Raw genomic sequence first — 17,758 nt, forward strand, 5'->3', positions numbered from 1 at the left:
TTGCGTAAAGTTGCACGGTCAGGTTTCTTGGTATCGTATCGCGAAATTGGTAGATTCAAATGACTGTCTTTTAAGTTCCGAAGGCAAAATTCGTGCCGAGAATATGGCTTACAGCATGGACCAAGATCCCGACATTGGAGATGCGTCCACGGGGAGGATTTTCGCAGGAAAATTTAAACGGTGAGTCCTGAAATTTTCTGTGATATACTTGTTTCAAATTTTGAGAATGAGATGATGTGGCAATATGTAAGTGAACTCATTATTATGTTATTGATAGGCATGCCGATCTCAACGAACTTCTCGCCAGCACAAAGGACAGAGACAAGTTGGAAGCCATGAGACGGATTATCGAGGTAATTTTTCGTTATTTTTTTCTCGATCGTTTACTCAAGTCCATAGAACTGTATCGAGTTGAAAGTTCACATGATTCCTACATCACGCCACGTGACTCTTATTACTCTTCCTTGTGCATTGTACATAGTAAGAGTGAATATTGGCTCATGTTTAAGTTCTTGGAAATCCCAATTTCAATGTTACTTATGCATTCCCCATTCCCAAATCTCAGGCAACCATACCTAAAGTTTAGCTCTGCCTCCTGTCATCACCACTCATAACAAGACCAGTAATTAAATGACAAATCACCTCATTAATGTGCTGATAATTTTAGTTGGGCATGAATAAAAAAATTGATTATTCTAGATTTTAACAACCAACTAATTTTCATCAAAAAATTTCCAAGCTGTAGTGACTTCAACTTTGGAATGTCTTTTGAAAATATTATAGAAAAAACAATTGGTTGGACATATTCCCAGGTTTAAAACTGACTACTGAGTATTTCTAGCAAAATAATGTGATTCAATGGGTTTCGTCTGACAATGAGAAATGATGTCGTAGATTTCATATCGTATTCAAAACGGATATAAATGATTAATGTTTTCAATTGGTATTTTAAATCTAACATGCCCAAACAAGTCTTAACAATAAAGTAAATTGGCTATTTTATGTTTATTTTGTGTACACATTCAGATGGTGGTTTTTGAGTTCATTTTGTGAGTCATGTGGCTTTGTTTTGGTTGTTTATTAAAGTCATAGATGGATGTTCAGACTTCAGAGAGTGCCAAACAGTGGATCATTTACCACTGAAATATCAGTTTTCACGCTTTTAAACAAACTGTCCAATAACTACTTAAATTCCCTTCTTGTTTGGCTTACATTAATCGTCTTGTCGAGCTGCCGCTTTTAGCTTGACAAATAATCATGTTAAGATCATTAGCAGTATTTTTTTCACTCTCTGTTCTAAGTATCTCAATGTTTATCAAAATGTACATTAAAAATGTTCTGTTTGTGTATCACATATCTTTGTTCCCATTCTCATGTTGACTATGGACTCATTTATAGTCTGTATCAAGTGGAAAAGATGTTTCTCAACTTTTTGCATCGGTGGTGAAGAATGTAGTGTCCAAAAATCCTGAAGTATGTTGAAGCATTCATTTAAAGTTTACTTCACTTTAATCAAATATGTGGATATAATCACCCGACTTTAAATGAATGTTGTTATGGTTGCATTTGTTATCAATTTTTCAGATAAAGAAATTAGTTTATGTCTACCTGGTTCGATATGCTGAAGAACAACAAGATTTGGCCTTGTTGTCTATCAGTACATTTCAAAAGGCATTGAAGGTAAATTAATTATCAATGTGTTTAGCAACAAATTTGTGACTTGTGGTCTAAGCTGCATTGTGTTTCTACAAGTAAAACCCTTTTTACAATTGACCTGCTTCATGAGAATTAATCTTTGTATGTATTTTTGGCTAGTTTTAAAAGTGTAACATTAAGTTGTGTTTTACAGGATCCTAATCAACTCATTCGTGCAAGTGCCTTGCGAGTCCTATCAAGTATCCGTGTGTCCATAATTGTTCCTATCATGATGCTAGCCATTAAAGAGGTGAGGCAAAGCTTACTGTCAACATGTTTTAAATGCTTGTGCTGATTTTGCAATGTTACATTGAGTTTAGGCAGTCACGGACATGTCGCCATTTGTGAGGAAAACTGCTTGTCATGCCATTCCCAAACTGTACAAGTAAAAATGTTTTGAAGTTAAAAACTTTCCTTTCTTTGCATGAAATGTGTTGAGCATTATTTCGTTACAGATGTTTTTCTTTTTCCCATCATTTAGCCTTGATCCTGAATTGAAAGAGCCTTTGGTTGAAGTCATTGAAAGACTTCTTAAAGATAAGACTACAGTAAGTTTTGTTTTCCCGGAATCGTTATATCCTCCTACTTCTAGTAAGAATATTGCACTTTAATGAATTATTCAACATCAGATTGCTCATGTTCAAGATAATTGAGTGGAATGTATAAAAATGAAGTTCACTGTCTGGTCAATTCTTATGAATTGGTGGATTACATTTCAACATTACATCACTCCCTATGAAGACACAAGACTGGAGTGTATAATGACTCAAGTCTCAACATAAGTCACTCCTGATGAAGACACTAGACTGGAGTATATAATGACTCAAGTTTCAACATAAGTCACTCTTGATGAAGATACTAGACTGGGGTATATAATGACTCAAGTTTCAACATAAGTCACTCCTGATGAAGACAATAGACTATAGTATATAAGGACTCAAGTTTCAGCATAAATCACTCCAGATGAAGACAATAGACTATAGTATATAAGGACTCAAGTTTCAGCATAAATCACTCCAGATGAAGACAATAGACTATAGTATATAAGGACTCAAGTTTCAACATAAATCACTCCAGATGAAGACAATAGACTATAGTATATAAGGACTAAAGTTTCAACATCAGATCACTCCAAATGAAGACAATAGACTGTAGTATGAAAGTACTCAAGTTTTAACGTCAAGATCACTCCAGATGAAGACAATAGACTATAGTATATAAGGACTCAAGTTTCAACATTAAATCACTCCTTATGAAGATACAAGACAGGAGTATTTATTTCTACATATATTTAAGTGTTGCAACGTTACGTAAATACATTATTGTCACTTTCATATTTTTGTAGCTTGTATCTGGAAGTGCAGTCATGGCATTTGAAGAACTCTGTCCCGACAGAATTGATCTTATTCATAAAAACTACCGTAAACTGTGCAATCTGCTTGTTGATATTGATGAATGGGGACAAACTGCCGTCATACATATGTTGACACGTTACGCAAGGTCACAGTTTGTTGATCCTAACAAAGAGGTTGGTTTTTGACTTTTTTCCCGCCAACTACAGTATAGGGAATATTCGAACATGCGCGTCATTGTCATGTTTCACCACATGGCAATGCTCAACATTGCGTATGTTTAAATGGTCTTCGTTTATTTGGTCATTGGGCAGATCACAGTATAGGAAATGTACAGTAAGTCCATTTCTCTGTGCAAACTGGCTGCTGTTTGCTTGATTAGATTACTGGCTGCCGTTAGCCGTTTCATCGTTTCTATTGCTCAAAAATCGAACGGTTGCTACTATGGTAATCACATGCGTAATGAGATATGCGTCGCACAAAAATATTGGATTTAGTGGCTCTACTGTATATTCAATATACTGTGGTTCAGCGTTGTTGGCCAATTGTTTTGCTTCCACTTTTTTATTCATTACTAGCGTTAAAAACTCGGATTTTCCCATGCTGTCGGGAGATAAGACGATTCACGCGTGACTGACACGAAGTCAGTTAGCCAATCAAAATGTTTCTTGGATCGTCTCATGCGTGAATGTCACTAATGACGCGTAAAATGAAACATGTTTGACACGCTAATATATTGCGAAATGTGAGATTGCATTGCCGTGAATTTTGTTGTGTTATTAGCAACTAATATAATAAGCACAAAAAACCAAACTCTGTTCTCGAGAAGCCCTTGTGAACACCTGATAGGCGTCTTGTGTCTTTTAAACTGCTGTTCGACTTCACGTAAATGTTTTGAAAATATTTTCCATGGAGGAAAAGAACGCAACTATGGTGCTTCCACTTTTTTGCATGCGAACTTCAGAAAGAAGTGAGCTAAAAACAATATTGACCCTTCTATATGGAAGAGAGCGTGTTGGAAACATTTTTATCGGGTCTCGAAAGATTTCAAATGCATTATTTTTTAAGGAACCGGAAAACGAACAGTTTTATCCAAGTTCCCAAGAGAGCGAGGACGACGAAGAAGATAAGAATGACAAAAGTGATAAAAAGAAACCATACATAATGGATCCTGATCATCGCCTCATTTTGCGTGTCACCAAGCCATTGCTGCAAAGCCGGAATTCTGCTGTAAGTTGAATAGTCGCGGCCATTATTGGAATACTTTGATACTGTGGGCTTTTGCGGTGTTATTTTTATCCATCGTGCTGTTTGATATCACTGATATGAATATTAAACTTGATAACGCATCTCTTGCGAAATCCAACTTCCGGCTTCGATTATCTTACTATATTTTATACATGGATGCGTTATCCAGTGTAATATACATATCAGTGTTTGATATTGATTTTCCCCAAGAGTATTACGTGGTGTAGTTTTTTTGAAGATGGTGATAATATCCACTATGTATGCTTCCTTTTATTGTTAAAACAAAAGAATCGACTTCTTCCCCATCCCACTCTTCTGCAATGCATATCAATTGATCAGTTCATCACTTTTGTAGTGCAAATGTATTTTATGTACTCTTTTGCCACAAATAGAGAACTTTGTTGACGAAAGGTCGACAACAATTTACACGGATCGAGACCTCTGTATTGCTTTGTGTTTCTGCTATCTGTGCTAATTGCTACAGGCTATTCAAGCATCATATTCGCCCATTGAGATGCCTCAATGACCTAGAATCCAATATACCAAATATATGATTCCCCCCAAATTTTTTAGTTACAAGTGAGGCAAGCCGCCATCTTGAAAGGTGGCAAAACTGACGATATTTACGACTAATGTCTGCTTTTCCTGTGTTGATATGTACAGTTACAGAGTTGTTAGTCCTGGTTTGATGTTTAGAATGTTTGATAAGATTGGTTTTTCAAACTTTCTTTTAAATATTTTTTCAACTCGAGTTTTGTATTTTGCCACCTTTGAAGATGGCGTCCTTACCTCACCTTGACACGGTAGTTAGACATCTAGAGGACTGGGTTCTAAATCATCGAGTTGCTCAAACGATTTTTATACCAGCGGTACTTTTTTAACTTGACCTTTCACCAGTTTTAAAACTAATAAAACCGTTTGTCTTTCACGTGATTTTTAGGTTGTATTGGCTGTCGCTCGACTCTATCATCATTGTGCCCCTGCTTGTGAAGTTGGAGTTGTAACGAGAGCGCTCGTAAGGCTTCTCAAAGGACACAGGTTTGTGCTGTTTAAATCACGTGTACATTAAAAAACGTCTCAACCAACATGCATTGCGCGCATTTATTTATGTTTACATCGTTACTTTTTGGTATTGATGAAGATATTAAAGTAAATGGTTTGTGGATATATATTAAAGTAAATGGTAAAATAATATCCCCATCACATGTTTGTGGTTGTAGATCTTCCAGGTTAGTTGAGTCCGGAGAAAGGCTGTTGTTGTTAATGTAGACTGACGTTTCGACAACTTACGTTTACTCCTCCCTTGACTCAGAAGATGACTACCGTTAAGGTTGTCGAAACGTCAGTCTACATCAATACCAACATTCCATCTCAGGACTCAACTAACCTGGACGATCTTCATCCATAAACATTTGATGGGGATATTATTGGTGTAGGACAAACTACGCGTTTCTTTTCATCCAAGATTTCATGTAAAGGAGAAGCAAATTCACTGTGCGTCTGTTCTGCCCATCCAGCAAAGTTTTTTTTGTTTTAACCACTCTTTGTATACATACGTCCATCCGTAAACGAATCCGATGTTATTGAACATCAAATTTTGGCCGTCCACGCGTAGGCAAAGACGCCATTTCATATCACAAGTTTTCAAATTTACTTAAAAACTCTATTTTACAGTAATTACGTATTATCGTTTGTTCTAAGTTGCATTTGTACAATAACAAAATCCTCCATTTTCTCGACCCACAAAATGGCTGCCAGACTTTGATTGACGCACAATGCGTTGACGCACCTTATTTTGCGTAAGTCCGTAGATATAGCTAACTAGTTTCCAGTCTTCGTAAGTTACTCCTCAAATCAATGACTTATTTCAACAAACTCAAGTTTATTTTTTTTTGCATTGCTCGAGCTGATTATTATTTTTCGCCGATCTAAGTATCCTGACCAAATATGCAATGCGCATCGTTTTTGTTGATCTTTCCACGCATCTTTGTCGACCAGTGATATTCTACATTTAAATTCAAACATTCTCAAACTTTCACAATCACGTAGCTCTCATATTAATCATTATAGAATAAATACAATAAAACGCGTACGCTGATTGGTGTAGAAGTGAATTTCCATTTGCCTATGCAAACCGATCTGAGCTTAATCAACTAAATGCATCAAAGAAATTTTACAAATCAATCATAATACATGTTAGAGGAAAGGTCAAAGCGTTTGTTTCAAATTTGTCCTTTTCGCATTATTGTTATTTTATAAAAGAAATAACGATGTTTTACGTGTTGGCACTGGCTTATGCAAACCTTTGAGGGGTTAGTGAGAACTCGTGAGCAGGAGAAAACTCACGACTTTCGATCTCGGTTTTGCACTGATCTGTTTTCAAGTTCTCCCAAAGGTCTCCTCGGTTTGCATATAAGCTAGTACAAACACAGTAAATATCTTTTATTTTTTAATTCAAATGTATAGTTACACAATAATTGAACAAAAACAGTTCTCTCAGATTTCGTTGGTCGTCAATAATACTTGGCACTGACCTCTTTGATGATACTGGATGTTTTTTTCTTTAGAGAAGTTCAATATGTCGTTCTTAGCAATATAGCAACATTATCATCGACAAGGAAGGTGATTTTCATTTGATTTCCGTGTCTTTCGTTGCATTGGTTGCATGTGCCTAAATTGGTTTAATTTCTGTCGTTTAAAGCAATTTCCTTGTTTGTAAATCTTCTAGGGAATGTTTGAAGCGCATCTGAAAAGTTTCTTCGTTCATTCCAACGACTCAAAATATATCAAAACATTTAAGGTAAGCAGGTGACGATTGACTATATGTCTATATCAGACTTTATGTATTTTACTTCTGATCTCTGATGTACATTAACTTGATCTGCTTAAGTGCCCTTGACACGATTTTTTCTTGTCTTTGAAGAATCAATCTTCCGCATTTGACTTTGTTTTTAACGCTAATCTTGACATGCTTACTTGTGGAGTTATTAAAGTTTTGGCGATATGTACACACATTGAAGAATTTATGTTTGGCCGTTTTCTGATTTACTTTTTTCGAATCATGTTTTATTTCGTTGTTGTACCGCAAACCTGCTTGTACTGTGTTAAAACTATTGTATTGTTTAGTAAAGTGGTCATCTACTTAGGGGCTGTTTACATGAGCCCTACGGAAAGGGCTAGCCTTCTTTGTAGGGCTGTATTCTTCCTTTCTTTTACATGCAAATTCTAGCCATACATCAAGAGCTCTGTTTGAACTGCGAATTTCGGCGCTAAAATACAAAATAGCTGAAAACAAACCAATATAGTTGTCGCCTTTTGATTTTTTACGCTTTCTTAGTTTGTTTGCTCCCGTTGATGCATTTTGTTGTCGCCATTGCTGAAAAGCGATGCCTTATCGCAGGCATGAAAATCCTTTGAATTTTCAGCCCTACAGGAAGGGCTAGCCCTGCTGAATGCGTTTACATTGCACATTCTCAGCCCTACATGGCGAGATTTCGGGTAAACAATAGCAAGATCTCGGCTGGTAAGGCTGGCCTACCTCTCATGTAAACGAAGAGTGATGTGGAAATTTATGTGGAAATTTAACTGCACGCGAGATCTCGCTTGGAAGGGCCAACCTTCCCTGTAGGGCTCATGTAAACAGCCCCTTAAAGGAAGTTTTTATTTTTAGTGAAAATAAATGGAAATTACGAATTATGCTCATTAGGAAACGATTGAACGTACATTCCCTTATTTATCTACCACAAAAACTTCAATAAATCCAAAACTAAGCATGCAGACATTTATGTTAAAAAGAGAGTCCATGACAGTTGTTGTAGACGATAAAAAATTCATGTAATATACACGTGTATCGGTGTTTAACATGAGAATTATCTTGAAGATTCGACGGCATTTTGTATTTTTTTAGCTTGAAATAATGACGAACATCGCTTCGGAAAGTAATATAACGTTGCTATTGCGGGAATTTCAGGTAATATTGTTTTGTTGAGATGTTTCAAGAAATTGCCCATTTTGAAATTTTAAATATTCTTCATCGAGATGAAAACTTGTCTGTCATATTGAAGATATTTGTGTATTTTCTGAACGTTACTTTGTATAGTTGCAGTTATAGTTTGAAGAGCTACAATATTTGTTCGTCAATAACCTCTTGTTTCTGGGTCACCTCCCACAGAGTTCTTTTACCGTAAAAACTTTTCCTCTCTTTAAAAATTGATCCTCATCATATATAGTGGTTAATCTCTTCACACACAGTTACCCTTAATTGCACGAACATACATAGCTGCCCTTTATCCTTTAAAATACATAGTTACCCTTAATTGCACGAACATACATAGCTGCCCTTTATCCTTCAAAATACATAGTTACCCTTATCAGGTGAGAGCACCTGACAGTACTAATGACACCATCAATGACAAAAAAACTAAAACATGCAACTGCCGACAGAAACAAAACTGCCCACTTAACGGAAACTGCCTACAATCATCTGTCATCTACCAAGCAACTGTTAAACGTTTGGACACTAACACAACTAAGACCTACATCGGACTTACAGAAAAGGAATTTAAAACTCGACACAGGAGCCCCACTGCCTCTTTCCGCCACAAAAAACTAAGAAACTTAACCAAACTCAGTAAACACATATGGAAACTTAAAGACAACAACATCGCTCACGATATCTCATGGAACATCATTACTCACAGCAAACCGTACAACAGCGACAACAAAAGATGCAACCTATGCCTGATAGAAAAATCCTTTATCACCTACCAACCACAACTATCATCACTCAACAAACGTAACGAACTTGTCTCGTCTTGTCGCCATAGACTCAAGGCACTTTAATGTAATTTGTAATCGTACACCTAGTTTGTATGTAGTTCTACCTATATATAGTTAGACACATGCATTTGTATTCATTTAATATTATCCCCTGAAGAGTGAGAAATCACGAAACAGGCTTGTCGAGATGAAATTGTAGTTTTGTGAATTTTCTTCTTAACAATATAATTATGCTCCGCTGTAACGAATCGAGCACTGTAATTACGGAAGATCAAGTAAACAAAACTAGTTACCCTTATCATATATACTTTTATCCTCTTCATACGTAGTTGCCCCATTTTGGCCTTTTTTACATCTCATCGTTCTCGTTACCAGAATTACATCAACAATTCGGACAAAGAGTTCGTTGCGTCGACGATACAAGCCATTGGCCGTTGTGCATCGAACATTCCCGAAGTTACAGATACCTGTTTAACCGGTCTAGTTAGACTGCTATCCAATAGGAATGGTAAGTTGCAGATACCTGTTTAACCGGTCGAGTTAGAATGCTATCCAATAGGAAGGATAAGTTATAACAATACCTGTTTAACTGGTCAGGTTAACTGCTATCTATGCAATAGGAATAGTAAGTTACAAATACCTTTTTAACCGATCTTGGGAATTGCTGTTAAATATCCTTCAAAGCAGGCCTTGTTCACAAAAACTATAATCACCCTGAAGCAAAATTGGTATTGTAATGTACACACAGGCCAACGCGAGATCTTTAAAACTTGGATTTTTCGCTTTTTTCATTTTATACCAAGTGTTTTTTACACTATTTTTACGTTTGGCAATGGGCTTGCTGATTTCATAATGAAATTTACGGATGCAAATCTCCAACAAGGCATAATAACGTTATTATTATTAAAAGCATTGTTGTATGGCAAAATGGCGAGCTTTGATTGGCTCAGAAACATTTTTGCTGGTCCATTATTTTCCCGTAATGGACCACGGTCTAAAAACGCGTAATTTAACAGTCAAGTGTAAACAAACTTCGTAATGCAACAGCAAAACGCAAAATAAACGAAACAAAAAAACATTTACGAATGAGATTCGAAGGAAAAACACTTGGAAAACAGTTAAACTATCCAGACGATACAATTTGAAACGATTTATTTTTTATGGACGAAAACTAGAAAAGTGAAAGCCGACGGGTAAAAAACAGCAAAGACGAGAAAGAAAGCAAGCTTCGTTTCAGTTCAAATAATGCCATATAATAATCCTTTTAATAACCTCGCTTTCTCGGTCTTTACTGAGAAATATCGAACCTCAGTCTTTTTGTACAAACTTCGCCCTACGGGCTCGGTCTGTACAAAAAGACCTCGGTCCGTTATTTCTCCGTAAAGACCTCGCGCTCGGTCATTAAAGGCCTAGTAATAAAAATGAAACGGAAGTTGATACCGTAATCAAATAAATGTGCGAAACATGTTATGGTTAATTGAAATTACGAGTCAAAATGTAGTGTTTTTTTTTAAACTCTGCACTATCCTTGGATCCTCATTTAGATTTACAAATGAATGAAAATTTATCTTGTTGAAGTTGATGTATACATGTCAGACGTCAATTTCTTTACTTTAGAAACGGTGGTGGCTGAAAGCGTTGTAATGATAAAAAAATTATTACAATTAAAGGTAATTTTGTCGTTGTCTTTATCTTGATTGCGATAAACGTACGTATTATGATGGATGGCTGTTATTCATTTCTTTTAGCATAAAGATAAATCTCAAATAATCATACAAATGACAAAAATACTGAATAAAATTACGGTATGTAATCTTTGTAATTATGCATGACTCCCTTTGTTCCAAGCATTACTCCCTATCTTCCAAGCATTACTCCCTATCTTCCAAGCATTACTCCCTATCTTCCAAGCATTACTCCTATCTTCCAAGCATTACTCCTATCTTCCAAGCATTATTCCAATCTTCCATCTACATTACTCCTATCTTCCAAGCATTACTCCCTATCTTCCAAGCATTATCTATCTTCCAATCTTCCAAGCATTATCTTCCAATCTTCTTCCAGCATTACTCCTATCTTCCAAGCATTACTCCATCTCCTATCTTCCAAGCATTACTCCTATCTTCCAAGCATTACTATCTTCCACATCTTCCAATCTTCCACTCCCTATCTTCCAAGCCTATCTTCCATTACTCCTATCTTCCAAGCATTACTCCTATCTTCCAAGCATTACTATCTTCAAGCATTATCTTCCATTATCTATCTTCCAAGCATTATCTTCAAGCATTACTCTATCTTCCAAGCATTCTCCTATCTTCCATTACTCTATCTTCCAAGCATTATTCTATCTTCATCGCCCATTATCTTGACATTACTCATGTTCCGCAGGTTCCCATGGCTCGTGCCAGTATCATTTGGCTCGTCGGTGAATATGCGGAACGTGTTCCAAAAGTTGCCCCGGATGTACTGAGAATAGCCGCGAAGTCATTCACAAAGGAGGTTTGTGAGTTATGGATTTCAACATTTCAGCATAACTTGTCTCGAAATTTCTGCATGTTTTTCGACAAATGTTTTTTAAAAGAGTGTTTTAATGTTTTTTTTCCGTTGTTTTCAGGAGGATATTGTGAAATTACAAATCATCAATCTTGGTGCGAAATTAATTCTAATCAATCCAAACCAGGTTTGCCACTTGAAGAAAATACTTTATGATTATGAATTAGGGTGATCAATTTATATATTGATGGTGAGATCTATTCCTGGGTTGGGTGAGGAGGAAGGGGGGAGGGGTTCTAGTCTGGATTCGTACAATACGGCCACCGCTTAATACGGCGCGCTTAATACAGGTTGGACTGTGTTTTGAACCTTTCCAAACTTAGAAATTTTCTTAAATTTCAAGTTTTTACCACCTGATTTCTGAACACGCTTATACTTATTAATAAATCGTTTGTAAAGTGCACAATACAAACAAACGATCAACTAAAAACATTAAACTTCACACTAATTCACATTGGTAATACACAATTGACACCCACACATTTCCTGTACACACAATACAATGACGTAAGAACCAGATAACAAATACGGCTAACCTGACGTTTACTCCTCATTTGACTCTGAAGATGACTACAGCTAAGGTTGTCGAAACGTCAGTCAACAACAACAAAAACAGTCCTTCTCAGGACTATACCAACCTGGATGATCTACATTTATAAACATGTAACGATACTCCGGGTTCAAACCATTTACTTTTTACTTAATATACTGTTTATATTTTTATTTTTTCACACTTCTAGTCGTAGCTTGACTTAATACGCTGCGTACCACTTCTTTTCTGTAGACTCAGCAGTTGTGTCAATATGTATTAAATCTCGCCAAATATGACCAGAGCTACGATATAAGGGATCGAGCGCGATTTTACGTCCCATTGTGTTTCCCGGAGAGAAGGTTTAATTTTAGAACTTTTTTATTGTATATTTTATCGAAAACATTGAATTATTGGATAGATTATATTTCATCTCAAACGTTCACTCATTGGCTAGGTTGTGTTTTATCTAAAACATTCACTCATTGGCTAGGTTGTATTTTATCTAAGACATTCTCTCATTGGCTAGGTCATATTTCATCTCAAACGTTCACTCATTGGCTAGGTTGTATTTTGTCTAAAATATTCACTCATTGGCTAGGGTGTGTTTTATCTAAAACATTCACTCATTGGCTAGGGTGTGTTTTATCTAAAACATTCACTCATTGGCTAGGGTGTGTTTTATCTAAAACATTCACTCATTGGCTAGGTCATATTTTGTCTAAAACATTCACTCATTGGCTAGGTTGTGTTTTATCTAAAGCATTCACTCATTGGCTAGGTCATATTTTGTCTAAAACATTCACTCATTGGCTAGGTTGTGTTTTATCTAAAGCATTCACTCATTAGCTAGGTCATATTTTGTCTAAAACATTCACTCATTGGCTAGGTTGTGTTTTATCTAAAGCATTCACTCATTAGCTAGGTCATATTTTGTCTAAAACATTCACTCATTGGCTATGTTGTGTTTTATCTAAGACATTCACTCATTGGCTAGGTTGTGTTTTATCTAAGACATTCACTCATTGGCTAGGTTGTGTTTTATCTCAAATATTCAATCATTGGCTGGGTTGTATTTTATCTAATATAATTTATCTAAGGCATTCACTTATTAGATAAGAAACATATCTATATTTCCTGTTTGTTTTTTTATTGCGTTGAAGAAATTTTAATGAACCAATCGAGATTTGAACTTCGTCGTCCAAAGTTTCGAAATTAAATTATTTACCATTATTATACCGTATACCATATTTACCAAGTATGAACTTCCTTACTACACTGGTTTTGAGCTATAAATTTAAACTATTATAATATCGAAAGTTTGATTTTAGCATCTTCAAACCAATAGTAAATGGAGAAACTTTTGCCATTAGAATGTGATTTACAGTTATTAACTTCGGTTTGTTTTGGACAGCAGTTCTTTTTTTACGAATACTTTGTTTAATGTATAATATAGCACTCGAATGACATGTTCCAATGGCGTCGATTTATTTGTTCTCGTGTGTATTTCAGGTGGGACAGATTGTTAAACACTCCAAGAAAATATTGCTGGCTTCCAAACCACCTCCCGTGTTAGAGTCATCTTTCAAAGGTGAAGGAAGGTCTTCAGTCAAGGCTGTTAAATGCTTGAGTCCAGTGTCTTCATCTGGAGTCATCTGATGTTATAACTTGAGTCCTTGTGCACTCCAGTCTAGTGTCTTCATCTGGAGTCATCTGATGTTAAAACTTGAGTCCTTGTGCACTCCAGTCTTGTGCCTTCATTAGTAGTGATCTGATGTTAAAACTTGAGTCCTTGTGCACTCCAGTCTAGTGTCTTCATTAGTAGTGATCTGATGTTAAAACTTAAGTCCTTATGCACTCCAGTCTAGTGTCTTCATTAGTAGTGATCTGATGTTAAAACTTGAGTCCTTATGCACTCCAGTCTAGTGTCTTCATTAGTAGTGATCTGATGTTAAAACTTGAGTCCTTGTGCACTCCAGTCTAGTGTCTTCATTAGTAGTGATCTGATGTTAAAACTTGAGTCCTTATGCACTCCAGTCTAGTGTCTTCATTAGTAGTGATCTGATGTTAAAACTTGAGTCCTTGTGCACTCCAGTCTAGTGTCTTCATTAGTAGTGATCTGATGTTAAAACTTGAGTCCTTATGCACTCCAGTCTAGTGTCTTCATTAGTAGTGATCTGATGTTAAAACTTGAGTCCTTGTGCACTCCAGTCTAGTGTCTTCATCAAGAGTAATCTGATGTTACGACTTCACTCCAATATATTCTTCAGTGTAGTGTTTTATTAGGAGTGATTTGATTTTGAATTTTGAGTCCTACATTCTAGTCTAGTATCCTCACCAGGAAGGATATGATGTTGAAACCTGAGTCTTTATGTATCTCAGTTTAGTCTCTTCATTAGTAGTGATGTTGAAACTTGAGTTGTCTAGTATCTTTATTAGGAAAGATCAAGCATTGCCTCTTAGGTCTCTGTATATGCTGTAGTATCTAGTGTCAATCCATGCAGCTAATGTTCTTCTCTATAAGGTCATGGTGAGTTCATCGTCGGCTCTCTCTCTCATCTCATAAACGCACGAGCGTCTGGCTATCAAGAACTTCCCGAATACCCCGAGGTCCCTCCCGATCCCTCTGTTAGAAACGTCGAGGTTTGTGATCGTTCATATCCCATGATTATGTTTTGATTGTGTGATTCAACATTTTATCGATATGTTTATGTAGGTCGAGCCGTTGTGGGAGAAATCTAAATCGAAGTCAAGATCAAAGAAAAAGTCTACATTTTACTCGAGTGAATCTGAATCCGACTCTGCGTCGGAATCTGAATCAGGTGCGTTCTTCCCCCAAGTCTTTTCCTACTGGACGCGTAATTAAGTTTATTTAATTTCAACAATAATGCTTGGTTACCAATCTTCAAGCTTATATATATACATATATAACCAAATATGCACAGTTTGGCTGAATAAATCATTTGTGTTAAGCAAGGCTACCCTTTTGTACGCACTGCGTGCCTATTTTTGCATCGTGTTCCCACAGGCTCCGGTTCAAGTGGAAGCAGCGGAAGTGAAAGTGAGAGCGATGAAGGCAGCGAGAGCGTCAGTAAATCTAGCATGGAGTCTTTACCTGGATCGGAAACAGGTAAGAGATCAAGTGGTATGCTGTTAAAACTGATATCTATGGTACCGTTATATTCACAGTCATAGAAAATATAGATCGCTACCAGCACAATATTTGCCTACAAATACTGGGGTTTTCGCGATGGTGTATTGCTGCATGGCTCTTCAGGCAATATGCGTTCTGACAGAAAACAATCCTCCCTTCCCAACGAATGGTGGAGTACATTAATGGTGTATTGCTGTATGGCTCCTCTGATTAAATATTTACTTTAAGCAATGTTTCCGCCTCAAGTTTTCGTAGTTTGACCTTGTCTTTGGCATGTATGGTCACATAGTTTACTCATGACAAGACCTCATTTTGTTTTACATGATGGTGCAGTGTGGAAATGTACCAGAATGTACCCTATTGTACGTATTTCACACCAGAATTTGAAATGGCTACTATAATATCGTGCGCTTGAAAATGACAAACAGTTAGACTTAGTATAAGGGTTTAACTTATTTACAACTTCACAATGCAAAGCCCGGGCTCCGAAACCTTTGCCAGCACATTAATGCAACCCCAGGAAAATCTGTTTGCTTCCTGTCGGATAAACATAAGTCTACTCCATAGTATGTGATATAGACTTATTAAGGAATAAATAAATAAAAAAATCTCTTGCAAAACGTCATGCGTTTAAAAGCGTCCGCGCCATTCATTTTCCTCTGATACCTCCCCCCTCCTCAGTTTTTGTCATTCAATTTCGCTTTTCAGAAAGCCAAGAGAGCGACGACGAAGGGGAAAAATGAAAGAGCAAAGAGTCGAAAAAATCAGAAAGTCAGAGCAGCATCGAGTCGAAAACGAGTGAAGAGTCTTCGGATAGCGACGCCGAGTCCTCGGAAAGCGATTCGTCACAGGAGAGTGACGATGCTAAACAAGAAACGCCAGCGAAAAAAGTGAGATAAATTACTGTGCACACTTTCAAAGGATATGTATACCACTGTTTGAAAAACGAGAAATAATTCAGCTTTTCACATATGAACTGCAATTAATTAATCACAATATTTTGTATATTGAGGTCGAAACGAAGAAATCCGATGATGCTCCGAAGAATAAACGAGTTTCTAAGCCACCAACAACTGATCAATTGCTTTCGTTTGATGAAGATAGTAAGCTCACTCTTTAACGGCTTAACTTGTGGCACTGAAATCACCAATCCGATTGATTTTTTTCCTCTATACGAAATACTTTAATATTTTTTATAGTTCCTGTGGCTCCTGTTGTAAATGGTCCTGCACATAAGAACATTCTTTCCCCTCGCTGGTGGACGATATGAAAACACTTTCCCTTGGTGTCGTACAGAATGGAGTTGCTGCGGTTGTGCAAAAGGTACATCGATGAGTTAAGTATTCAATGCGCATGCTCTAGATTAAGGACGAGGTCCTTTTCAACTGATAACAATGAAAGGCTACAGATGAATAGCAACACAGCCAATCGCCTACTTGAATTGCGCATGACATGACACGTGATCAAATCATGCTCAAGCCGACTTTCTCATGTAGGTCGTAACGGACTTCTCTCAATTGAGGACTTATGAACTGCTCAATAAGATGGCTGGTCGTGGATTGCAGGCTCAATACAAGTTCCCGGAGTCCGTGTCTGTATTCGACTACGATGGTCGCCGTTGAAATAACATTTACTAACAGCGGCAGTTCATGTGTTGAAAACATTCACGTTGGCGAGAAGGTAAATTGCATTGTAAGTCATAGTCGTTAGTAGAAATGTGCTTACTGAGACTCTGTTTGTTTTCTCGTCTTAGAAAGTGGGACTCGGCTTGAAAATAGCCGATTTTCCTAAGATTGGTGAGTTGTCTGCTTAGAAAAAATATTAACCTGCAAATCACCTGTGAATAATTGGGATGGGGTTGCTTTGCTCTTGTTTAGAATCGATCGGTATTGGTTCTACAGTCACCGTGAGCATGGGGATAGATTTTAAGGATACTATACAACCAGTTAGTTTTGAGATATGGTATGTCGCGTTACTGTTTTTATCAATTATTAATTATCTTTTATCATCAAAATATTTCCGTTGAAGTCATTGGATTTAGCATAAAAAACAAGTCAATGTGTATATCTCGACTCGATTGGAGTATATAAACTCTAGTTTCAACATTACGTCACTCTTGATGAGGACACTAGACTGGAGTTTATAAGAACTCAAGTTTCAACATTACGTCACTCCTGATGAGAACACTAGACTGGAGTTTATAAGAACTCAAGTTTCAACATTACGTCACTCCTGATGAGAACACTAGACTGGAGTTTATAAGAACTCAAGTTTCAACATTACGTCACTCCTGATGAGAACACTAGACTGGAGTTTATAAGAACTCAAGTTTCAACATTACGTCACTCCTGATGAGAACACTAGACTGGAGTTTATAAGAACTCAAGTTTCAACATTACGTCACTCCTGATGAGAACACTAGACTGGAGTTTATAAGAACTCAAGTTT

The 17,758-nt window shown here is 36.8% G+C and overlaps 2 protein-coding genes across 2 annotated transcripts; both read left to right on the forward strand.

Annotated features, from left to right (window-relative positions):
* Positions 1-5: 5 nt before the first annotated feature.
* Positions 6-16,064, forward strand: LOC124456117 (AP-3 complex subunit beta-2-like). The gene is given in 25 exon segments (XM_047006646.1): positions 6-180; positions 278-353; positions 1,399-1,473; positions 1,585-1,680; positions 1,850-1,945; positions 2,016-2,080; positions 2,177-2,243; positions 3,041-3,223; positions 4,116-4,277; positions 5,236-5,333; positions 6,863-6,917; positions 7,024-7,095; positions 8,203-8,265; positions 9,450-9,582; positions 10,692-10,744; positions 10,823-10,879; positions 11,463-11,573; positions 11,689-11,754; positions 12,412-12,487; positions 12,490-12,518; positions 13,669-13,747; positions 14,681-14,799; positions 14,873-14,978; positions 15,185-15,286; positions 16,019-16,064. Coding segments are annotated over 25 exon segments (2,151 nt in total). The 5' UTR covers positions 6-103; the 3' UTR covers positions 16,054-16,064.
* On the forward strand, positions 16,054-16,580 carry LOC124433404 (DNA topoisomerase 1-like; the record flags this gene model as incomplete). The annotated part of the gene is made up of 3 exons (XM_046983162.1): positions 16,054-16,200; positions 16,323-16,413; positions 16,510-16,580. Coding segments are annotated over 3 exons (309 nt in total), but the record flags the coding sequence as incomplete, so codon positions are not given.
* Positions 16,581-17,758: the final 1,178 nt, after the last annotated feature.

This window comes from Xenia sp. Carnegie-2017, unplaced genomic scaffold (genome assembly GCF_021976095.1).
Source record: "Xenia sp. Carnegie-2017 unplaced genomic scaffold, XeniaSp_v1 HiC_scaffold_13, whole genome shotgun sequence".
NCBI lineage: Eukaryota > Metazoa > Cnidaria > Anthozoa > Malacalcyonacea > Xeniidae > Xenia > Xenia sp. Carnegie-2017.